Source organism: Aegilops tauschii, chromosome 3, assembly GCF_002575655.3.
Source record: "Aegilops tauschii subsp. strangulata cultivar AL8/78 chromosome 3, Aet v6.0, whole genome shotgun sequence".
Lineage (NCBI taxonomy): Eukaryota > Viridiplantae > Streptophyta > Magnoliopsida > Poales > Poaceae > Aegilops > Aegilops tauschii.
In genome coordinates, this window is record NC_053037.3 from 137708323 (window position 1) to 137733793 (window position 25471).

The 25471-nt window shown below is 45.3% G+C and overlaps 1 protein-coding gene across 2 annotated transcripts; it reads right to left on the reverse strand.

The window, feature by feature from the left end:
* Nucleotides 1–1426: 1426 nt before the first annotated feature.
* On the reverse strand, nucleotides 1427–13908 carry LOC109771587 (uncharacterized). Of its 2 annotated transcripts, none has more exons than XM_020330287.4 (8): nucleotides 13336–13908; nucleotides 12766–13051; nucleotides 12099–12179; nucleotides 9741–9806; nucleotides 9365–9430; nucleotides 8640–8696; nucleotides 1907–1963; nucleotides 1427–1799 (listed from the first exon to the last, which is right to left on the reverse strand). In XM_020330287.4, the coding sequence occupies exons 1-8, from the start codon at nucleotides 13635–13637 to the stop codon at nucleotides 1647–1649; spliced, it is 1068 nt and encodes a 355-aa protein (XP_020185876.1). In that variant the 5' UTR covers nucleotides 13638–13908; the 3' UTR covers nucleotides 1427–1646. The 2 variants fall into 2 exon arrangements, with proteins under 2 accessions (XP_020185876.1, XP_020185883.1); XM_020330294.4 differs by having other exon boundaries at nucleotides 1907–1960; nucleotides 13336–13838.
* Nucleotides 13909–25471: the final 11563 nt, after the last annotated feature.

The window sequence follows — 25471 nt, forward strand, 5'->3', positions numbered from 1 at the left end:
CGAAAGAAAAAAGAAAAATAATAAAACAAAAACAATCAAAATCAGGGAATGCCATCGAAGTTATAGATTTTTTATTTTTTTATCATTTTAAATTTATATAACAATTTCTTAAAGCTTTTGAGTAAGAGCTCGGTTGTCAAGTGTAGTTCTCAACCGAGCCCTCAAATAGGGGCCCATAGCAGATGGTTGTTGCTATATCTCTACTATAATTAAAGGGGGATTGGTAGGTTCACCTCACCGTCTCCCTTGGTATTTCGCCCAACACCCACTCCCCCACTTTGATTTTTCTGTTGATTTTTTTTAATAATCTCAACTGATGCCGCACAAAATAGAAATCAACGAATAATCTAAGCAAAGCGGTACTTTACCAAAACCACGTCATGCCTTAACTCAATCAAATAAAATTAAATCATAATAAATCCCAACTATATCAAAACTTTCACTGGCTCCCTTACCTGTACTCAAAATCAAATTAAATCTTACCAAATTATAGAATATGGTGGTCGTAAGGTATATGTCGGACAAAACTGATACTCAACCACCAGAATATGTATGCCCCCATTGCAATGAGGGGGCAATTAGCTAGTATTTCTGCTGTTTATATTTTTTCCAAAATATATATTTCAAATATGTTGTTTCAAAAATATTAAAAATAAAAATAAAAGCTATAATGTTATTTTGAAAAATGCATGTAATTTGAAAAACATTAGCTTCAAGTAATTAGAATTTATTCGCATTTTTTCAAAATGGCAGTGTAACTAAAAATTGTTTAGATAATTTTTCTAAAAAAACATGTAATTAATAGTGTTCAATTTATTTTAATATTATATAAAAAGTGTACCACCTGTGTAAAAATGTTCATGTATAATTCTGAAAGTGTTCAAACCTTTTAAAACTATTCATGTATTTTTGAAATATATTCATGTAATTTTAAAAGTTTGCACATCTTTAAAATTGTTCTCTTATGTTAGAAAGTGTCTACACAAATTACTAAATATTCATATAATTTTATAAAATTCTATATATTTTGCAGTAAGTAAAAATAAAACAATAAGCAATAAAAATAATAAGACGAAGAGAGTAGAAGAGACTTAATGGGAAAATTGAAAAAATGAGAAAAAGAAAATAAAGAAGAAAAGCCCGAAGAATACCCAACCAAAAACCATAAAAAATCCAAAAGGAAGAAAAAAAAGATAAAAAGCGATTACAAATGGTCCAGCCAAGTGCGCGTATCCGATGTGCGTTTGATCATCACTTTGACGTGGTGAGCTTCGTACAGGAAATCCCCTTAAAACCTCAGTCGGAGTTGCTCATATTCAACTTGTGAATCAATAAAGCTTCCCGGGTCCTAAAATAAGTCAACCGTCCGTTGCAAAGTAGACACACATATTCCGTAGAAAAAGGTACTACATGCATACACAACAGGTGGAGAACAGCAGTTTGTGTATATTGTGTGTGCAGACATACATCTTGCATAGCATCATGAGCAATCACTCTTGCACAAAGAATGACTGCTCCTAATGATATGTGTTTCCAAATACCTCAACAACTATATATGTATATCAACAATGGATACATGAATGCTAATCAATGGTATATATTTACGCGCGCACACAAGCGCGCGGTGTGTAGACAATTTGACGATCCTATCGCAGGATGATGCCGCCGAGCGGCGGCGCCGGCTGCCAGAAGTCGGAGGCGCTGTCGGCGCCCAGACGCGAGGTAATGCACGACACGGGCACCAGGGACATCCCTCTGCTCCTCAGATCCGACTTCTTGCCCTCGCCATCTTGTGCATCCTACATATGTACCAATCGAGTAGTTTAATTAGTATTTGGAGATGTGATCGATATCAACGTATACGAAGCAAACAAGTGCAAATGCGTCTACACATGTTTGTACAAACCTGCTGGGGACGGGCTGCTTCTGCCGAGGCATTTATGTGATCGCCATGGTTCAGCTGCTGCACGCACAAAAGAAAGACCAGTTATAGTTAAGGTTGATTATATTCGGAGCAAAGTTGGATAGAAGTACGTGCGCTCTCTCGCTTTAGAAATGGAAATGGGCATACATTTTGTAACAAGTTATAGTGCCTCATATACTACTCTCTCCGTCTGATAATTAAAAGCGTTTTTGACAGTGTCAAAAACGCTCTTATATTATCAAACGGAGGAAGTAGTAGTGTAAAAATGCTCTTATATTATTAGACGGAGGGAGTAGTAGGCAGTCATTCACCTAATATCTTCTCCGACCCATCAGAAACGGGCATACATTTTGTAACAAGTTCTTGCTACCAAACTTACTTTTGCACTATTTATGTACTCCCTTCGTTCTTAAATATTTGTCTTTCTAGAGATTTCAACAAGTGACTACGTACGAAGTAAAATGAGTGAATCTATACTCTAAAATATGTCTATATATTGTAGTCTATTTGAAATGTTTAGAAAGACAAATATTTGAGAACGGAGGGAGTATATCGTATGGTTTATTTCGCAATTCTTAGAAATGTGCACATGCTCTCTTTTAAAGCTAGCCAACAGAAGCATGTGCACAATCCGCATTTCAGCATTGCACGTACAGGCGTGCAAAAAGTTTGCCTGAAATGATATAGGCATCTAGCGGACGTGCATACATCATTGGCTCACATGCGGTAGGCAGCACACGCGTGCATGTCCCTACCTTAATTGCTCCGGCAATATGCACGCTGTGGTATCTTGTCACCGGTCAATCACTGTTACCCGCTAAAAATCTGGACGCCAAAGTTGGCGCCCTAAAACGAAGATGACCACTGGTGGGAATTCCGTGAAAATCCAACTTAAACACTTTAAGAACAACTCCAACGCGCCGACCCAAACAGACACGTGCTTTGTCCGCTTTTCGTTCGTTTGGGTCGGCTAAACGGACATGTGTGTTCAGTTTTTTATTTGGGTTGGCAGGTTCGCCCAACGGGAGACTGACCCATTTATGCCAACGTGACCGAAACTAACGAATTAAACATAATTATACATAAATGACCGGTCAAACGCCGGCCAAAGTCCACTTAAACATAAAAAAATTAAAAAAACTCTAATAAACGCCCGCACGCTGCCCTAGTAGACCGCCTTGCCCTTGCATTTGCCCTTCCTGTCACCGTCGTCGCCGCCGGTGAGGTCAATGAAGACGGGGGAGGCCCAGCCCACCCGAACGCGACGTGATAGGCTGCTAGGGCAGCCTCCTCCGGCGTCTGCTATGGTGGCAGCATAGCAGCGAGGCAGGCGCGCTCCTCCTCCTCCTCCTCCTCGTCCTCCTCCTCAAGTCGTAGAGCCTCCTCGTCACGGCGCAGCATCCGCTCATATGCATTTGCCGCTCGCCGTCGGCCCTCTTCTCGGCAAGCCAATGCGCCTTCCAGCGCTCAAGGTGGGCCGCCTCTTCTTCCGACGTGGAGGCGAAATAGCAGGGAGACGCGCTCACCCACTCGCGGAGCTGGACGGTCCACGAATAGGACTCCTCCGGCCAAGTGGGGGGCGACGGTGACCGCTTGTGTGTGGGAGTTGGCTTGCGCTCTGGCTCGGCCTTGGTCTCGACGAGGCGTGGCGCCGGCGGCCGTCGTGGCATGAACAGGGGCGCTTGGACGGAGTCCCCCACCATGGACAAAGCTAGGGCTTGCACCAGCCCATCCCAATGGGCGTCCTCCTTGATCCGGCTCGCCTCCCGTGCGTGCTGCAGGGCCACCTCGAGGGTGGCTTGGTACTCTGCATCCTCTTCCTCCGGCTCTACCCGCAGGGTGGGTGGTGGAAGGTCGTGGTCGATGTGGACGTCGAGGCGGCGCTCCTCCTCGCGCTCTAGCGCAAACCAGTGCTCCCAGTTGGGGGAGTTTGGCGCGTAGTCACGCATGGCGCGCTGCTCCGGCGTGAGGAGCTCGCGCCGCCGGCGAACCTCCTCAGCGTGCGCCCGCGCGGACCGTGGCGCCGCCGGGATGGGGATGCGCTTTGGGTCCAGATGCTAGCTGTGCGGCAAGTTCACATCTGGATACGGCAAGGACTGGCGGTACTGCCAGTGCCCCCGTGCCTGGTGGATTGGGATGTGGAGCCGCTCCCGCTCCAGCGGTGGCGTGCCGCGCCTAGCCGGCGGCGACGATGCAGAGCGCCCGTTGGAAGAGCTCGCTCCGGCGCTGAACCTCCCCTTCTTTCCTCCCTTCCCGTTGAAGAGTCCCATGGCTGGGTGGCTAGGGTTTTGTTGCTGGCTGGCTAGGGTTTCCTGGTCGCCGGTGAGGGAGCAAATGTGGCTAGACGCGGACGGGGGTTGTGGATGAGGCCAGCCCCGCCGCACGCGTCCATTAAAAAGGATGGGCACGCGACCCTTCTGCACACTGCCAGGCGGGCCCGGTGTCGGTGGCGTCATACATATGACCGCGGGTGGTAGTTGGGCGGCCGACATGTGGGGCCGGGGCAGACACCGAGGGGACGCACGGCACGTCCGTGTCTTGTCCACGCCGACGCATTTTAGGCGCAATTTTGGGCCGGAAATGCGTCCGCGCGGACGCGAAGCAGACGGTTTTTGGGAATGGGTCGGCGCGTTGGGCCTCCACTTTTGTCCACGCCGACCCAACGGACGCAGGCGGACGATTTGGGTCGCTGCGTTGAAGTTGCTCTAAATTATTATAAAAATGAGATATTGGGTATGTTATATTATTTTTTATCAGGTTTAAATTTTAAATCGATAAATTGCACTGCATCTTTGATAGATAAAAATACAAACCTCCGGCAATCTGATATCAAGTTTAGGGGTAAAAGCATACCCCATCCACGGTGCATAGGGCGTACACGTGCTTCAAGGTCGGCAGTTTGACTAATCAAATATGCATTACATATGAAGAAAAACATATGTTTAAAAACATTATCCATATATGAATCCAATGGTATGCTTCTGATGACACATGCCACATATTTAGTTAGCCAATTCGGTGACCTGTAACCACACATTGCCCTATGCACCTGACCAGAGGAGTAACCCTTTCTGGTCATTATTTTGTGTTTTATCAGATTACAAACTTTGGACTTGTGGATAGTGAAATTGTCAATGAATTCAGATTTTCACCACTCTGGTCAGTAGGTATTTTTCATAAACGTGATCAGTTCGTAATTTTCATTTCAACTTCACCATGTTTACAAAAAATGTACATTTTTGGCATCTAATTTGGACTGAAAACAGGTGGCATGTGGGCCCTAGTGGAGAGGCGTCCACGCTAGATAGGTGCACCCAGTGTCCAGTTTGAAGTGGCTACCTCTAAATTCAAACATTCTATTAATTGTAAAACACACATACCTTTTCTCTAAGTCTATTTACCCATTCTTTATATTCCTAAAACCATTTGGCCTTATCCATGACCCATTTCACAAGTTGGATTGTGAAATGGGCTTGGATCATCATCACAGGCTCACAGCTATAGCTACTCCCTCCGGTCCATATTAATTGTCGCTGATTTAGTACAACTTGTACTAAATCATCGGCAATTAATATGGATCGGAGGGAGTAATAAATATTTAAAGCTTCTTTGATTCAAGCCACATGAATTTGAGAGAGAGAGAGAGAGATTCTAGGAAAAACAAAGGAACTGTACGTACTAAGGTGTTTGAATGGATGGGAATTTCCAAAAACTAGGGTGCAAGGCAATCCAGGGGCATTTATTGTAAAGATATCAACCCCGCAAATTAAATGATTTATATAGGAAAAAACCATAAGAGCACAAATCCTCCAAAAAATTCTATGACATCGCTTTAAAAAAATTAAATTAGGCTATGTTAGATGGATTGGGCCATCTAATTTTGTGATGAAATTGGTTATCATCATTATTTGTTGTGTAGGGTGTATGGTTTGACGTGGCTACCACGTCATCCAGTCCAAATAGTGAGTCCACGTGGCATCTAGTCCATGATGAAAAAGATTGTAAAAACTTTTTTGATGGTAAAAAGAGTCATAGCAAATTAATGACGAATAGTATTTTTTGTGAACTTTATGATAAACATTCTAAGATTGTCACTAGTTTCCATTTGTGATGTTCAGTTGGTTACCAATGGCTAGGCTTAAAAAGCAATGTCTGCCCTTGAGCTCTCCTTTCATGAAGTGAGAGGTTTTCTTCTACAACTTAACCACGAACCACACTTCACCGTCTACATTTATGAGTTGGCATTTTGCGGCCATCGACAAAATGTTACTGCAGATATTTGTTACTACTAAAGGACACAATGCACGTGCCATTGGTGATTAAGTGCATAAAACTCATGGATCGGGTTTTCAACCATGCCAAGGGGGTGCTTCATCCATCATCTTGTGTTGCCACTATCCTCCACCATCGCTAGCCGGAGGAGGTCAAGCCGCCGCTCAATCGAGGCCACTCTATATGGCAGGCCCAACGTCACTCAAGAATACATCACTGTCTTAGCCACCCATTGTACTATTCGAGGAGGATGTTGGAGATGTCGAATTCGGTTGGTGGAGGCCAAAGGTGTCATGGACGTTTGGTGTAGGTCATAGACATTGAAGAGTAGGCCAAATGCAAAGGAAATTCTTGTCAACCTTGGTGACGAGCCCATGGCGCCCAGGCCACAATGGTACATGACACACTATACGCGACTCCGGTCGTTCCTCCTTACGTGCCGCATCCGACGATTCCTCAACACACGACGTTGATCTCGTCGTGGAAGAAGAAGTTGTGGCAGAGGAGCGTGATCTTGACATTGGCATAAAGGAAGTCGATGTAGTGGCGTTGATGAGAGGTAGATGAGAGATAAGTAATGGAGGAAGGAAATGGGAGCAGAGGGGTTCTGAAGAGTAATAGAGGAAGGAGATCACGAGGAGTGGTGGTGGAGAGGGATCATCTCAATAGATAGGCTAGGGTTAGGGTTAGTTAGGCTTGTATACAAAGGCAACTAGATGAGAGGACCATTCTCGGACAGGCTTTTTCAGTTGGACGAAGTTGCTACTAACATGTCTTATTATACATGATGGCCACTACTGAGTTGAACAATAGTGACAGTCCACACAATGTCATCACCGGTGGCCCCTTTTATTGGTGCCCGTCAATGATAACTATTTCGTTTAATCTAGGTCATTGTTAGAGTACGTCATGCTGCCAGGTCCACGACTGCCCATAATTAGTGAAATCTAGCATATATTGTGACTATGACGCCTAATTAGTTTTTTTACTTCCTCTTGCAGCTATGTCTCATGTACGTAAACCTATGTGTGGGCAACCTGGCCTAACACTTGAGCCCAAATGTCGGACAGCTGGGCCGGACTCAAGCTCTAGTTTCCTGTCGAGGCTTGGCCCGAAAGCCCAATAAAATATCGAATTACCTAAAATCTGGGGTTCTTTTTTTAACAAGGTAAAATCTAGGGTTTTAGTAAAATATAGATGTAGCAATGTATTTTATATTCAAAATATGACTGCTAGTAATATATTTTAATTGAGTAAAGCCCCCGTTTGTATGTTTTGAGCTGAGCTCGACTGAGCTTGACATTTCAGGACTGACTATTAAAGAGAACGTATCTAGTGAAATGGAGCAATCCGTGCACACTATGCACCAAAGCTTTTGAGACCATTGAATGGACATCTAAGAGACATGCATAGTCGGGCTAGAAGATGGATTGTTGGCATTTTACGAAACATACCTCATAATATATAAAATTTAACTCACACTCCACACTTTGCCCCAATCACATTAGTAAATGTATGCCTTTATTTCTAGTCCCAAACACAAAAGGGTATTATATTTAAAACCACAAGCCCAAATTTAGATCTGATTTGACCATCCTTTTTGTTTTGTATTGATGAAATGTTCGAAACAAGACCAATATTGAATATGTTTTGAAACATTTTCAAAATATTATTTTGACACTTGACCGAAATATTTATGAAACAACTACAAAATGTAGGATAGTGTTTCATTAAATTTACTAAAACATGTGTACTTATTAAGTTCTTATGTAAGCTCCCCATTTACAAAACTGGCCTATCAAGTTTCAAAAGGCAAGAAAAATAATTCAAAAATATATTCAACACCGATCTTATTTTTAAGTGCTTCTCAAGATGAACATGTTAGTCAAAACGGATCAAAAAATCTGGCATATATGACCCACACTTTTTATAGTTAGACCAAAATTTAAACACATGGAATTATTAATGGAGAGGGATGTGGAGTGTGGGTCAATTCAAACAAAACAGAAGGACTAGTTTGCAAATAGGCCATCTACCCATCTTCCAACTTGATCCTCTCCCTCGGTTTCACATCCAATGGCTGCACTAGAATCGGGCCATCCGTGCATAAATTTGGCGGGTGCATGTAATGCATCCTCGACTATTATAAGTTTGGCATGAACCCAACCCGGCCCAAGGTATGCCCAGGTCAGTGGGTGTCATATATACTATGTAGGATTTTCTCAAATAATAATAATAAGGACTCGGCAACTTAATTGAACTATTTGTGTCACAATTAGTTAAAGCAATGACGTTAACAACATCCATAAATATGTCATTCTCAAGAAAAACATCCATAAATGTGTGTGTGTGTGTGTGTGTGTGTGTGAGAGAGAGAGAGAGAGAGAGAGAGAGAGAGAGAGAGAGAGAGAGAGAGAGAGAGAGAGAGTCATGGGTTACTTACAGCTTGGTGACGTACGGAGGCACCAGTGCCATGTCCCAAGTATGGGTAGCTGAGCGCCTGCGCACCATGCATGTACACGGAAGAACGAGTGAACATCAATCATGCACATGAAGTCGTAGTTAACGTAAACAAGATTGTGAAGAAGGGAGACAGAGACGAGCGGTAGAGAAGAATAGAGAGAGCTATAGACGAAGCACATCCAAAGCATGAAAACACAGGCACACACGCACATGCAACTTGCTGTTGTGCTGGTTTCCACGCACGCACTTTAAGAGCGTGCTCTTACACCCAACCCCACCCCTCCCCCTTTTTGTTTCGCCTGCAGCTCACGTCTCGCTTTTACAGGTAGCCAGGCACCACAGGTAAAATTTGCCGCCCCACACACACGTCTATACATTACCCTGGCACTGCACCATTTGCATGGTAGGTGTCATGCGTATTTGTTTAGCACACATACTTGCATATTACATGAAAATGCCACCAATATTAAAGTAAAGGAAGCATTGCATGCATGCATGTGTAAAAATTATACGTAGAAGCTAGCAACTGGAACTGAATATCAAAAAGTTGCATCAAACAATGGCAAGCCGCTGTCTGCACCCTTTGACGCAGACACCAGGAGACGAACAAAATCTCAACTCTTAAGGAATCAAACACACTATGAATATGAAGAAAAAGTTAGGGGCGCTCGTGGGGAAGAGAGAGACAAGTTAAGGACGTTGGACCTCTATTTGACCCAGGAGGAATCCGATATAGCCAATAGTCTCTTGCAGCACGGACGCAGTGTCGGTCTGGTAAAATGGGAACAAGTGTGCATATATGTCAGTGTACTTCCTTTGCTGAATAAAGTGAAAGAATGTGCAGCTAAAAATAAAGGGCATGGGCAAAAGCTGCACATATATGCGTTCCCATTTTATGTGTCAGCGGCCGCAAAAGAATATATTGCTAGCTTTTTGGGACCTGAAGCTTAATTACACACTGATGCACTAGAGGGATGAGCTCGCAGGTGAGATCATGCATAAGCATATTTGACATCAAGTGCTGGCTAGAGTGCAGGGCAGTGAGGTTTAACATTAACGTACAACTAAAATTGTGTAATACCTTGCCAAATGGGGAAACTATTTGGTGAAGCGCTGTTATTCTATCCCCGAGCTTCTCCTTCCTTACCTGAAATGATAAAATTGATGGGATGCAAATATGAATACACACTGTTTTTTTGCCAATATGCATATGTAAGGCAACAAGGACATTTTGTTGTATCTTATTGTGTTCTATATCTTTTCCATATATCTGAAACTGTCAGCATATTTGTGCAGTAAAATATATGTTTAAATTTTCTTTTGAAAATGAGGTTAAAATTCCGGTATGTGTTTCGTGTGATGCACACAACCATCTTTATTAAAATAGAGTATCCAATATCCGAAGTAGTATAAACAGCATAAACAGAGGCCATACACACCCATGTTTTCCAAGGGTGATTCTTTTTAAATTAATCACTTTGGTACGTAAAATTTAGGAAAAAAAGAAAAACAATCTTACTATAGATCCTTTTGTGATACGTTAATGAGAAAATATGGATGAAAGCTCTTAGTTTCTTGAGCTTTGCAGCGGGAATTTGGTATATCAACTAGATAACCTGTGTGAACAAATAATTCTATCTATGCCTATGGTTAAGTAATTGCCTTGCGCTAGGAATGGTCGAAGCCATACGCAATCAAACAAAGATATTACCAAATAAAGCCAACCTATTGACCTTTTTGCTATGGCAAGGCCTTGAACTTCATATATCCCCTTTTTAGCGAATCTAGAATATCAATACATTTAAACTGAATCACGTTTTGAACATTTCATTAATAGCTCTGGATTTGAGATCCAAGTGATAGTATCGATCGGGGCAACCTTAGCTATTGTTCTGGATAAATGGTCTTCTCATTTTGTCAATAAGCAGTACTCCCTCGATCCATGGATCGGATTGGAGGTGTACAATAATATGCGGATTGTGTGATACAAAATACTTTTTTATTTTTGCATGGATACAAAAAAATACTTGTTGTTGCATTCCAGTTAAAAAGCACTACCTGATCCTTGTGTGACTACGGGAAAAATATTCCATCAGATTTTTACACGCAAAGTTGAACATTGGCACACTTTGGTGGGGCTGGCATTTTGGCTCCCGGGAGCATTTGCTCCCGGCTGAACAGTAACACGAAAGAAATATTAAATGTTTTCAAAAAATTCTGAAATTATTTGTAGATGATTGTATTAGTGTCGCAAACATCCATGACAATTTTTATGTGAAACGGAGCGGCGGTGTTTCGTCGAAAAAAAAAACAGATTTGGGGTAACTTTTGGTGTTCGATTTGTTTTTTGTACAAGCCAAAATGTTTAATCTTTTTGCCTCAAAATATGCAGATAGCATTTGGATGTGACTAAGTACACACACAAAAAATGGTCTTGATTTTTTTCATTTCAAAAATCTTTTTTGGCCCCGGGAGCAAATGCTCACAGGATTGACTTTCCGCACTTTGGTGGGTTTTACATTTATCGATAGAGGGTTTACATTTTTATATGTGGTGCAAATGTGCAATGTATTATATATCTAGGAGGGGGAGACACTAGTAGAAAAAGGGTCTAATGTGAAACTCATTAGTCCCGGTTTGTAATTGAACCGGCACTAATGGTCACATTAGTGCCGGTTCCAACGGCCAGACGGGCGGCGCTCATTAGTACCGGTTCGTGGCAACCCTTTAGTACCGGTTCGTGCCACGAACCGGTACTAAAGAGGTGGTGGCCTTTAGTACGGGTTGGTGGCTCCAACCGGTACTAAAGGGGGGTCTTTAGTACCGGTTGGAGCCATCAATCGGTACTAAAGGTGGTGCGCTGCCACCCGCAGTGCACAATGTTTAGTCCCACCTCGCTAGTTGAGAGGAGCTCGCACCGGTTTATAAGCCCCGCCGCGGCTACCGTGTCGAGCTCCTCTCTAAGCAGGTCTTTGTGGGCCTATTGCAAGTCTTCTGCCTTGTGGGGCCTACTGGGCCGTACGGGCCTGCATCCTGGCCCAACTAGAGATTGGGTTTCTAGTCGTATGCAGGCCGTGCCGGCCCAGTAGGCCGGCTGTTTTTGCTTTATTTCAAAAATAAAAATAAAAAAATCCTTACCAACCGGGACTAAAGGTCTCCCAGACCACGGCGCACCTCGTGCCACGTGGTGGGCCTTTGGTCCCGGTTCGTGTTGAACCGGTACTAAAGGGGGGGACCTTTAGTCCCCACTCTTTAGTGCCGGTTCCAGAACCGGTACTAAAGGTCCTTACGAACCGATACTAAAAGTCGTTTTTCTACTAGTGAGATGAGTCACAAGCTTTGACAGGTCCTTATGCTAGTAAACAGAAAATTACATACTCCTGAGAGAGAATCGAGATTCTAAGCTAGTAATCAGAAAGGAGTGCGTGAAGAATAAAACCTTCAGAATAGACTGTCCCGAAGAAGAAGCGGCTTGAACCCTAGCCTTCTTGGGAGTTGATCCAGTTGTAGTGCTGTTACTCTGGAAGGTAGAAAGAAAAAAAGCAAAATCGAATCATGACTCTAGCTATTTCATCTTAGTACAAAAGAAACTGTCAACAGAAGTTAATTATTTTTTCAAAAGAACAGAAGTTAATTAATCCCATGATCGATTCTGCCCAAATTAACACGGATTGAATCCATGTGACACTACATATATAAGTGGATCTCTACGGCCTCCACCACGAACAAGAAAAAGAAAGGATCTCTACACCCTTATGAAGATATATGTGAAGTATGCAAATGAAAAGTTTCTTTTGTTTTTTGAGAATTTGGGACAATAGCTTTAGAGAGAGAGAGAGAGAGAGAGAGAGAGAGAGAGAGAGAGAGAGAGAGAGAGAGAGAGAGAGAGAGAGAGAGAGAGAGAGTAGACGTCACACATATAGAGTTAAAGATTTAATATTGTATGATCAAGCAAAGATCGATTCTACTAATTAAAAGCATCTAAGAACACATAGAATTGTACGTGGAACAACTGCAAGCAAAGAAATATAGCTTGCAATTAATTGGAGGAAACGACAAACAGTTTATAGGGGATTTCAGCCACGAAGAGAAATTCAGTTGATCACCTCAGACGAGTTATCCGATTGTTGATTCCACAGCTCCGGTGCGGGCGCCGGCGCCGCGCCTTTGGAGAAGTCCAGCAAGCCGCCGTCGAGGTTCGAGGTGATGCATGACCTTGGAGAGAAAGCCAAGAGCATCTGGCTCAGTCGAGAGTTGGGCCCCGACGGCTGGATCTCCTCACCACCGCCATGGCCATAGAAACTGTAAGCTGGGGCTCCAGCCTGAGCCGCCATAGGACCCTCTAATCCTTTTGACAGTAGATCTGACTTATGGTCTGCAACTAATCCCCCTCTGCTTTGTGGTTAGCGACGCATGAGTACGTACACATGCATCATCCATACAGGAAAAAACAACAAGTTAGTACTAGGAAGAAGAAACATGCATGTGAGATTTTCAGTAAAAGACCATTAGAGAGGGGGTTGATCAATAACAGGACAAAGCGCGCAGCTACTTAATTTGTACTGATGAAGAAATCTGCATGAATTGAAGGGTACCCTAGCTAGCACTAATTCTTGCATTAGTAGTAAGTAAATCATAGAGGACCGAGGGTGGGGGGTATAGACGAAGGTCTTTACAGAAGCATCTGGCTCCATGATTCTGGCATCTGGCCCTCCTCCTGCCCACCTTGAAAACTTGCAGGGGAAGTTGCAGCGCTGTCACGAACCTCAGGAACTTGACCTGACGAGTGGTGAAGGAGCTGATGATCATGGGAGCAAGCCATAGAAGGAGAAGAAGACAGGATAGGCATCTTGGTGGATTCCTCTTGCTCCTCCACGGCACAAGGCCTCAGCCCACTCATGATATTGTTGGCGTTGCTTGTGCCACCACACACCATCTGTTGCACCATGGTGCCCTTGAATTCTCCTCCACCTACCATCCTTGAGCACCAAACAATTGACAACAAATAATTCTTGCGGCTGCACCAATCAAATTTCCAGAGGATCTTGGCTGCCGCAAATTCCTATGCAAATCTTTATGGTATGGTAGCTTTGCATGTCCTCATCTCCTCTCTCTTTTTTAGAAATGGAGGGTCCAGTGAGAGAAAACAACAATGAGAGAGAGAGAGAGAGAGAGAGGGGAAAAGGATAGGACCTGTTTGGAGAGGAATCTGGGCTTTTGTTTTCTTTTCTCTTCCTTTCGCTTCACTCATTTCATTTGTGAACTTCCCCTTGCACTTTTCTCCCTCCTTCGCTCCCCTTTTGTATTGTTAATTAGTTTTCTTTCCTCTTGCCTCTTCCCGACTCACCTTTGTAATATTTATACTACACTAATATAGTACTGATTGCTTCTGCCCGATTCACCGTCAGCAATTTTATAGAATAGTACATGTTGTTTTAGGTATTCAATCCGTGGTCCTGATCTCGTTTCTTCGATTGTAGGGTAATTCCGTATGTGTGGACTGCCACCTGGCTTCTTCCGTTGCTTAGATGGGCCAGGCTAGGCCAGCGCCCGCGGTAAAAATTCTGCGTCAACAAAGATGCGTGGTCATATATCTTGCATAGTCCCACCTTGCTCCATTGAATGAATTCTTGCCAATTTAAATACGTTCAAAAATTGTCCGCAATATCAACCAGTCTCCTCAGGAATCAACGAACAGACATGAGAACGTTATAGCTACTTATTGAACAAGATGGCAGAAGCGGGGCGGCTTCGTCGTGCTGGTTCTCAGTGGTGTTAGTGTGGTGCGGAGGCCAGCAGTGAGGGCTAGAAAGAACCACGCATCACAGTTCATAAAGAACGGAATAACGCCTTAAGCAAGATGACATGATGTACACAAAGTAAACCCAATTAATATGAATAAACCCCATCTTTTTATCCTTAATGGTAATGATACAAGTATGTGTCATGTCTCTTTTTGCCACTAGGATTGAGCAAGGAAATATCGAACCCATCACAAAGCACCTCTCCCATTGCAAGATAAATCAATCTAGTTGGTCAAACCAAAAGGATAGATCGGAGCAAAATACAAAGCTATAACAATCATGCATAAAAGAGTTCAGAGAAGACTCAAATAATATTCATAGATAATCTGATCACAAACCCACAATTCATCAGATCCCAACAAACACATCGTAAAAAGGGTTACATCAAATAGATCTCCAAGAACATTGTATTGAAGATGAAAGAGAGATAAGAAGCCATCTAGCTACTAGCTATGGACCTGTAGGTCTGTGGTAAACTACTCACAAATCATCGGAAGGGCAGCAAGGTTAATGTAGAGGCCCTCCGTGATCGATTCCCCCTCCAGCAGAGGACCGGAAAAGGTCTCCAGATGGAATCTCCGAAGAACAGAAATTTGCGGCGTCGAAGAAAGTATTTTAGGTGGCTATTTGATGTATTAGGAATATTTGAAAATTTATAGAGCTGGAATTAGTTCAAGAGGTGCCATGAGGGGCCCACAAGCCTGGGGGCGCCCCCGGGGCGCGCCTGGCAGGCTTGTCGCTGCCTCGTGACTCTTCAGGTCTTCTCTCAGAGCTTCTAGGGTCCCTTATGGTCCAGAAAAAATCATCAAAAAGTTTCGTAGCGTTCGGACTCTATTTGGTACTTATTTTCTGAAAAGCCAAAAAGAAGCAAAAAATAAGAACTGGCACTGGGCACTAGGTTAATAGGTTAGTCCCCAAAAATTATATATAATTGCATATAATTGCTTAATAAATATCCAAGATTGATACTATAATAGCATGGAATAATAAAAAATTATAGATACATTGGAGACGTATCAGGGATCTCCAGTTGACGTCGGCAAGATCTGCATGTCGGCTAATATCTTTGTTTTTGGCACCATGTGCTATGTTGCCGACTCAGCCGACCGGCTTGGCTAAGTTTAGACCTACGCTCCATATTGAATCGTTCACTTCTGCAATCCGGAATACATCGTGGATTCATGTTGCGAGCTTGTCTTCGAAGGCCTAATGTCATGTTGGGACCCAGAGCGGCATGCCAATTTTTTGACCCACACACCACCCACTTCATCTCCACCATATTAACTCACAACCATCCTCGAGGGGGCTGAGAAGCCGGACGACCCCAACGTGGAGATGGGCGGCTCAGCCGATAGTCACCCGCCAGCCATAATGCCTCTCTGCCCATGGTAGGTGACCTTGTCCAGGCTTGCTGCATGGTGGGCATGCCGGATCCTAGCCAGGAGGAAAGAGGCGAGGTGGAGGAAATTAATGATGGTGACATTGAAGCAATTGACGAGTCAATCCTGGACAATATGGCACAACAGGCAGTCCGAGTGAAAGTCCCGGAGACCCTCAATAAGGTTACCAAGGAAAACAGACGCTTGGGGAGGAGGGCAGCCGAGCTGCAGAAGTCCGAGGAGCTACATCAGTCCTGCCAGCAAAGTCGAACAACCATGCCGACATCAGATACGACCACTGATACGTCCATTTTGCATCATGCTTTTATATCGATATTTATTGCATTATGGGCTGTTATTACACATTATGTCACAATACTTATGCCTATTCTCTCTTATTTTACAAGGTTTACATAAAGAGGGAGAATGCCGGCAGCTGGAATTCTGGGCTGGAAAAGGAGCAAATATTAGAGACATATTTTGCACAACTCCAAAAGTCCTGAAACTCCACGAAAGTTATTTTTGGAAATAATAAAAAATACAGAGCGGAAGAAATACCAGAGGGGGCCCACACCCTGGCCACAAGGGTGGGGGGCGCGTCCCCTGCCTCGTGGGCCCCCTGTTGGCCCTCCGGTGCCCATCTTCTGCTATATGAAGTCTTTCGTCCGAAGAAAAATCATAAGCAAGCTTTCGGGGCGAAACTCCGCCGCCACGAGGCGGAACCAATCTAGGGCTCCGGCAGAGCTGTTCTGCCGGGGACACTTCCCTCCAGGAGGGGGAAATCATCGCCATTGTCATCACCAACGCTCCTCTCATCGGGAGAGGGCAATCTCCATCAACATCTTCACCAGCACCATCTCCTCTCAAACCCTAGTTCATCTCTTGTATCCAATTCTTGTCTCTAAGTCTGGGATTGGTACCTGTAGGTTGCTAGTAGTGTTGATTATTCCTTGTAGTTGATGCTAGTTGGTTTATTTGGTGGAAGATCATATGTTCAGATCCTTTATGCATATTAATACTCCTCTGATTATGAACATGAATATGCTTTGTGAGTAGTTACGTTTGTTCCTGAGGACATGGGAGAAGTCTTGCTATTAGTAGTCATGTGAATTTGGTATTCGTTCGATATTTTGATGAGATGTATGTTGTCTCTCCTCTAGTGGTGTTATGTGAACGTCGACTACATGACACTTCACCATTATTTGGGCCTAGAGGAAGGCATTGGGAAGTAATAAGTAGATGATGGGTTGCTAGAGTGACAGAAGCTTAAACCCTAGTTTATGCGTTGCTTCGTAAGGGGCTGATTTGGATCCACATGTTTCATGCTATGGTTAGGTTTACCTTAATACTTCTTTTGTAGTTGCGGGTGCTTGCAATAGGGGTTAATCATAAGTGGGATGCTTGTCCAAGTAAGGACAGCATCCAAGCACCGGTCCACCCACATATCAAATTATCAAAGTACCGAACGCGAATCATATGAACATGATGAAAACTAGCTTGACGATAATTCCCATGTGTCCTCGGGAGCGCTTTTCTCTGTATAAGAGTTTGTCCAGGCTTGTCCTTTGCTACAAAAAGGATTTGGCCACCTTGCTGCACTTTATTTACTTTTTTTACTTGTTGCTCGTTACCAATTATCTTATCACAAAACTATCTGTTACCTATAATTTCAGTGCTTGAAAAAAATACCTTGCTGAAAACCGCTTATCATTTCCTTCTGCTCCTCGTTGGGTTCGACACTCTTACTTATCGAAAGGACTATGATAGATCCCCTATACTTGTGGGTCATCAAGACTCTTTTCTGCCGTCGTTGCCGGGGAGTGAAGTGCCTTTGGTAGGTGGAATTTGGTAAGGAAAAATTTATATAGTGTGCTGAAATTTACTGTCACTTGTTACTATGGAAAGTAATCCTCTGAGGGTCTTGTTCGGGGTATCTTCACCCCGACCAGTAGAGCAAAGAGTTGCTCCTCAACCTACTGAACATACTGAAAATGAAAATGTCTACTTTGAGATTCCTTCGGGTATGATAGAAAAACTGCTAGCTAATCCTTTTGCAGGAGACGGAACAATGCATCCTGCACTACTGGAATCAGCTAATTTGCCATCTGCCAGCTCTTTGCCGTCTGCTAGCTGACGGCAAAGAAGCTCTTTGCCATCAGCTACCAAAAAGCGGACGGCGAAGAAATGGCAGACGGCAAAGAAGCTCTTTGCCATCAGCCAGCTCTTTGCCGTCCGCTGGCAGACGGCAAAGAATCTTTGCCGTCCGCTGGCGGACGGCAAAGAGGGAGGTGGCCCCCACCCCCCGCCCATTTGAAAAAAACTTAACGCCTCTGCCTCTTTGCCGTCCGCCAGCGGACGGCAAAGAGGCAAAAAGGCGGACGACAAAGATTAGCGGACGGCAAAGAGCCGATTACCTAACGGCCCGTACCCCCCCGCCCGTTACTCTCTGTTCTCTCCTCTCTCTCCTCCCCGACGCGCCCCGCCACCGTGCACATCCCGCCCGCCCGCCGCCGCCCCGTCACCCCGCCACCCGCCGCCCCCCACCCCTCCGCCCCCACCCCTCCGCCCCGTCGCCCCCTCCGCCCCGTCGCCCCCCACCCGCCGCCCGGCGCCGCCCCGTCGCCCCCTCCGCCCCGTCGCCCCCCACCCCTCCGCCCCGTCGCCCCCACCCCTCCGCCCGGCCAGCGCCACCCCGCCGCCCCTCCGCCCCTCCGTTGGCGAGCGCCCCTCCGACGCCCCTCCGTCGGCGAGCGCCCCACCCCTGCCGCAGGTGAGCCCCACCCCTCTTCTCCTTTTTTTCTTCTGTTTTTTCTGTTTTTTTAGTTTAGTTTAGTTTTTTAGTTTTAGATTTTTAGTTTTAGATTACTTTTAGTTTAGTTTTAGTTTTAGTTTAGTTTAGTTTTATATTTTTAGTTTAGATTACTTTTAGTTTAGTTTTAGTTTTGTTTTAGGTTACTTACTGGTAGGTTTAAGAAGAGGAAAAAGGAGAAGAAGAAGAAGAAGAAGAAGAAGAAGAAGAAGAAGAGGAGGAGGAGGAGAAGAAGAAGAAGAAGAAGAAGAAGAAGAAGAAGAAGAAGAGGAGGAGGAGGAGGAGGAGAAGAAAGAAGAAGAAGAAGAAGAAGAAGAAGAAGAAGAAGAAGAAGAAGAAGAAGAAGAAGAAGAAGAAGAAGAAGAAAGAGGAGAGGAGGAGGAGGAGGAGAAGAAAGAAGAAGAAGAAGAAGAAGAAGAAGAAGAAGAAGAAGAAGAAAGAGGAGAGGAGGAGGAGGATGAGGAGGCGACACCCCGACCCCGACCCCAACCCCGATACCCCGACCCCGAGCCTGACCCGACACCCCGACCCCGACACCGACACGGCACCCCGACCCCGACCCGGCACCCCGACCCGACACCCCGACCCCGAGACCCCGACCCCGACCCCGACACGGCACCCCGAGACCGACACGACACCCCGACCCCCGACACCTCCCGAAAAGGTGTTCTTTGGCCTTCCAGAAGCCGACGGGGTCATATATTTGTGAATTATTAGTTAGGTCATATATCTTTCGATTTTGTTATGAAAAACATCATATATATATATAATTGTGTTGATCGGGTAGTTTTAAATGTGCAGTTGTTTCATCGCTGCGAGGTTTGGTGTTCGACGACCTCGCCGTGCGTTTGATGAGCTCTGCCCCTTCGTTCGTGGGTGAGCACAAATGACATGTCCTCCTCCCCCATTAATTATTTGATCTATTCCGATGAAACTTGATAGCTAGCTACATATGTGTCTTGAATCATCAGTATGCGTAACCAATATGTGTCTCCCGTTCGAAAGCGTCATAGTTATAAATATGCATGCATTTGCATATTTATAACCTTGATTCTTTCGAATTGTCCAACGCTATCCATGGACAGCCCGAGTATGTTTAGATTGGGTTCGTTTTCCCATATGCTTTGCTCCGGATCCGACGCATAAATTTCGTCAGTGCCTCCCCTGTTGTTCTCCGGGTACACATCCTCTCTGTTTATTGCAGAGACGTGTATCAGGAGAACAACGGGGAGGTGCTGCCGAAATTTTGCGTAGGATCCGGGGCATAGCATGGGAAAATGAACCCAATCTAAACATACTCGGGTGGGATTAGGACCTATCATTACCTATTAGAGTGTAGGTTGCATGGACGTAATAAAATTGACAAAGTAGATCAACTGATGAATATATACATGGTGAATTATATATATATATATATATATATATATATATATATATATATATATATATATATATATTTGTTGTGTGTCTAGTAGCTCTGAAAGTCAAGATGAGTGATCGTGCGTGGATGTACACCGGTCACACTGGTCAGAACAAATGGAGCACTGAATGGTTCACAAAAACCAAGGGGTTTGTGCGAGCCGCATTTGCAAATGGCCAGAGGAAAACCGGGTGCCCCTGTTTACGGTGCGGCAATTGGGAAAAGAGGACAGAGGCTGAAATGGGCAAACACCTGCAGAAGAGTGGTTTTACGCCCGATTATACGGTGTGGACATTTCATGGTGAGTCTACCCAACGTGGCCGAGCTGAGGTGGATCGTCGTCGCACCGACGAGCATGGTACCGGGATGGAAAACATGGTGCAAGACTTTGATGATGCTCGGGATTCGGACGAGGAGATGGAGGAATCTGCAAAGGCCTTCAATGAAATGTTGGAGTCTTCAAAACGTCCGCTCCATGAGCACACTGAGCTTTGTCAGTTGGATGCCATCTCACAAGTAATGGCTCTGAAGGCTCAGTTCAACTTGGGCAGAGAATGCTACGATGCAATGATGACAGTATTTGGACGCTTTCTACCCAAAGGCCATGTAATGCCTGCAAACCTGTACCAGTCGGACAAAATCCTCCGTGCACTGAAGATGCCCTATGATAAGATACATGCCTGTGAGAAAGGATGTGTCTTGTTTAGGCTTGACTATGCGGACTTGAACTATTGTCCCATTTGCAAGTCTTCCAGGTATGTTGTGGTAGACAACGGTATGGGTGAGAAGACACAGACCAAAATCCCCGTTAGTGTTCTTCGGTATATGCCAATCGTACCAAGACTTCAACGTCTTTTCATGGTCGAAGAGACGGCCAGACAGATGACATGGCACAAAACGGGCAAAAGAACCGAACTAGATGCAGATGGGAATCTGATGATTGTACACACATCGGATGGTGTTGCGTGGAAAAAGTTTGATGAATTACATGGTGACAAAGCGGCAGATCCGAGGCATCCTCGAGTCGGCATCAGCACGGATGGGTTCAGTGTGTTTGGTATGACGGCAGCCCAATACAGTTGTTGGCCCGTATTTGTCTTTCCACTCAATCTCCCCCCCGGACAGATTATGCAAAGAAAGAACATTTTCCTGACGTTGATAATTCCAGGGCCCAACTATCCGGGGAAAAATATGAATGTGTACATGCAACCGCTTAAGGACGAATTGCAAGAAGCCTAGGATAATGGGTTCAAGACATACGATGCCTATAGCAAACGGAACTTCATAATGCGTGTCTGGTACATGTACTCGACGCATGACTTGCCGGCGTGTGCGCTATTCGTTGGCTGGTGTGTGCATGGAAGGTTCCCGTGCCCCACATGCAAGGGAGCTCTTGAGTTTCGTTGGCTTCAGGCCGGTTGCAAGTTTCTTGCTTCGACATGCATAGACAGTTCCTGAATCCTCGCCACAAGTTCAGGAAAGACAAGAAGAACTTCATCAGAGGTTGAGTTGTCAAAAACTCTGCACCACCTGCATTGACAGGCCAACAGACCCTGGATCAGTTAAACGCTCTCGAGCCAGATCCAGAGCGTCCAGGGTACTTCAAGGGGTATAATTCTAAGCACGCCTGGACTCACAAAACATGCTTATGGGATCTGCCTTACTTCAAAGACCTCCTTTGCCCACACAACATCGACGTGATGCACACTGAGAAGAATATCGCCGAGGCACTTTTTGGTACATTGTTCGGCATAGATGGGAAGTCAAAGGATAATACTAAGGCTAGAGTCGATCTGGAGGCGCTATGTGATAGGCCGTTACAAAACATGAAAGAACCAAAAGGAAAGCAGAACTGGACGAAGCCAAAGGCATGGTTCAATCTTGGAAGGCTAGCTATGCGGGAAATTATCTTGTGGGTGAAAATGCAGTTGATGTTCCCCGATGGGTATGCAGCGAATCTATAGAGGGGAGCCAGTCTTGATAAATTGAAGATATTTGGTCTCAAGAGTCATGATTGGCACATATGGATTGAGCGGGTAATGCCGGTGATGTTGCGTGGCTTCATCCCTAAGGATGAATGGCTAGTACTGGCAGAACTCAGCTATTTCTTCCGTGTTCTTTGTGCGAAAGAACTATCGCCTGGCGTGCTAGAAGAAATGGAAGAGTTGGCGCCGGAGTTGATCTGCAAGTTAGAGAAGATCTTTCCACCGGGCTTCTTTAATCCAATGCAACATTTGATTTTGCATCTCCCGACCGAGGCAAGATTGGGGGGCCCGTGCAAAATCGTTGGTGCTACCCAACTGAGAGGATGCAGAAGACGCTTCGACAAAAATGTAAAAATAAACGTAGAATTGAAGCATCGATGGCTGAGGCATTCGTCATTGAGGAGGCAGCAAACTTCGTGACAGCACACTACGAAGCCAAAAATCGTCATTTGCATAATCCGAAGCCTCGGTACAATGCTGACGACCCTAAAAAGGGTGGATCCAACCTCAGCCTATTCAAAGGGAATCTCGCACCAGCCAGTGTTTCAAATCCAGTATCTTTGGATAACGAACAATGGCGGACCATTTCGTTGTATATCTTCAACAACCTGATAGAAGTGCGGCCGTACATCGAGTTAGTTCTCGGTACATAGTTTCACAACTTCTATTTCCTTTGAACTGCTCTTATTCCTGGATATTTCATACAGTCGATACGTCGCCTTATTCTCGTATGGAGTGGTGATCCAAAAGGATTCTGTCGAAGAGTATGAGCTTCTCGCAAAGCAAGGAGGCGGCTATCCCGGTTTCATCTCTTGGTTCAAACAAACGGTAATTTCTATTAGACTTGTAGGCTAATTTGTAGGCGGCTATCCCGGTTTCATTCGCTAATTTGTGCGTAATGCAACAATCCTTTCATATTAAACTTGTAGGCTAATTCAGAGTCTATGGACGCCGAATTGAGACAAGTCGCTAATGGTTTTGACTATAAGGTCCGTTCATTTAACAAATACGACATCAACGGGTATCGCTTTCGTACCTATGGCAAAGAGCTATCTATGGCCGATCGAAAGTCTACAAATTGTTGTGTATCTGCTATCGGCGAAGGAGGTACCGAGTATTATGGGAGAGTTGAAGCAATTTATGAACTTCTATTCTATGGTGAAAACTCACCGAATGTCGTAGTCTTCAAATGTTATTGGTTTCAGCCGAAGGAGACTAGAAGGACTCATGAACATATAGGGCTAGTTGAAATCAACCAAAGCACCCATTTAGATGTTCCTGATGTCTATATTACGGCTCAACAGGCGACCCAAGTATTCTATCTACCGTGGGCCTGCCAAACTAATCCAAATCTGAAAGGTTGGGATGTCGTTTATGAAGTGCCGCCACGTGCTAGACTATCTCCCCCAAAGGAAGAGGATTATGAACCTCACATTAACCCAGACACATATGAAGGAGAATTCTTCCAAGAGACACGTCTTTCCAAAAAGCGTTTCAAGAACCGCTATACTTCACCCCAAAACATTGAAGTAGACAGCGACAGTGAATCCGACATCACCCCAGAGGAGGAACAAGAAGAGCCGGAACAAGAAGAGGTTACTGCTGCGGATGACCTGTCATTGCTTGACCGATTACGTCAAGGTGGCCTTGCACATGTTGATGCCACTGAACCCTATGAGCCCGTCATTGATTATAGTGATGATGATGATTATGCATTTATTGATGATACTGATCGAGATTATTAGTAGTGTTAGGTATTAAATTTTGTAATGTTGTACTTGATGATGATACACTTAAGTGATACACATATTATTATTCATGTCGGTCTTTTTTTTATGTTGTACTAATTTCGTTTACTGTTTGTCATGGCAGGTGTTGAAAGATGGTGGGCGCTGGTCGGGAACGCGCCAAGGCCCCTTCTTCGTCGGCGCGTGGTCTGAGGTCTTCGATTCCAGCGCACCTCTCCGCCGAGCGTTGCTGGACAGTATGTCCACACCGCCGGGCCCTTCTTCGTCGACCACGGTGCCCAGCAGGGGACGAGGTAGGAAGAGAGGAGGTGGGGCACGTGGTCGCGAGAGAGGAGGTAGGGTGACTGCTACGGCGCCTTCCTCGCCGCCACCCCCAGCTGTTTCACCCGAGCACGTGACTGCTAGGGTGAACTCGTCCGAGGAGGAGGCTACACGGACTCCGGTCCATGAGCCTCCGGTCCACGGGTCTTGGGCCCACGAGCCTCGGGTCGACTGGCCTTCGGCCCACGAGACCCCGGAGGAGCACACGTCCGGATGGGGTACCTGGCCGGATCAGCCCGAGGAGCCGAGTGGCCATGCTGATGATGGCGGGGAGCCGACTGATCTTGAGGAGGAGGGTGGCACCGTCTACCAGCGTGGTGCTACACGGCTCCCGTCCGTGCCGGCGACCCGCGAGCAGAGGTGGTTGATCTTCCCTGATGGGGAGAGGTACGTAAGTGCATTTAATATTTTTGTACCTTCTGCATTCACGTTTCTTCAAATAACTAATGCGTTGGCCTTGTCATGCTGCAGGGGTTGGGACCACCATCATAGTGTCCGCCGGCCCAACTCCGTCCTTGGAGTTCTTTGCCGGCAAAACTTCCCGGGGTTTGTCACGTTGCCTGGTGAGGGTCGGCTTCCAGAGCTTGGGTTGAGCTGGGAGCACTACGTGGCTGCCCCGGCCCCGCCGGATGTCATTATCGACGGTGTCGTGTGCGACACGAGGGCAGACATGGTGATCAGGACGTTCTGGGTAATTTCTCCTTTACACATTTCAAAATCTTCAACTAGCTAGTTATTAATTGTACTAATCAATATTGTCTCATTTGATTGCAGACATTCTACAGGTGTGAGGAGGGATACGAGGAGGACAGCGCAAATGTTATCCAGAACGTCTGCAAGCGCCTACTCCAGAACTTACGGCACGAGGCTCGGGTGCAGGCTGTTCGAGACTACTACGCCTTGCGTGGTATCAAGAATACCAAGCCGGCGTGCCGCGATAAGTTCCTGAGTAAGGAGCAGTACATGAAGGTAATTCTTAAGGCCTTCTACTTAAGTTCCTTCATTTAGTAATTCTTAGCCGTAGCACTCAAGTTTCTATTTGCTAACTTAGGCGCCTCCGAGATGGTGTGCGGATCGGATGGATTGTTGGGAGGTGTTGGTCGATGAGTGGTGCTCAAAAGAATGGCTAGCCCTCCACAACCAGGCCAAGGACAAACGTGCCCAAATGGAAGGTGTGCCACACCATCAAGGCAGCTCCAACTTATATCAGTTCGGGCGCAACTGGGTATGTGGTTTGCTTCATGATTCATGCAATTCATTCATCATGCTAGCTTGAGCCCTTTAATTACTAATTTTCATTGTTTCTCTCTTTCAGGCATGCTACAATAAGGCGGATAAGGTGCCAG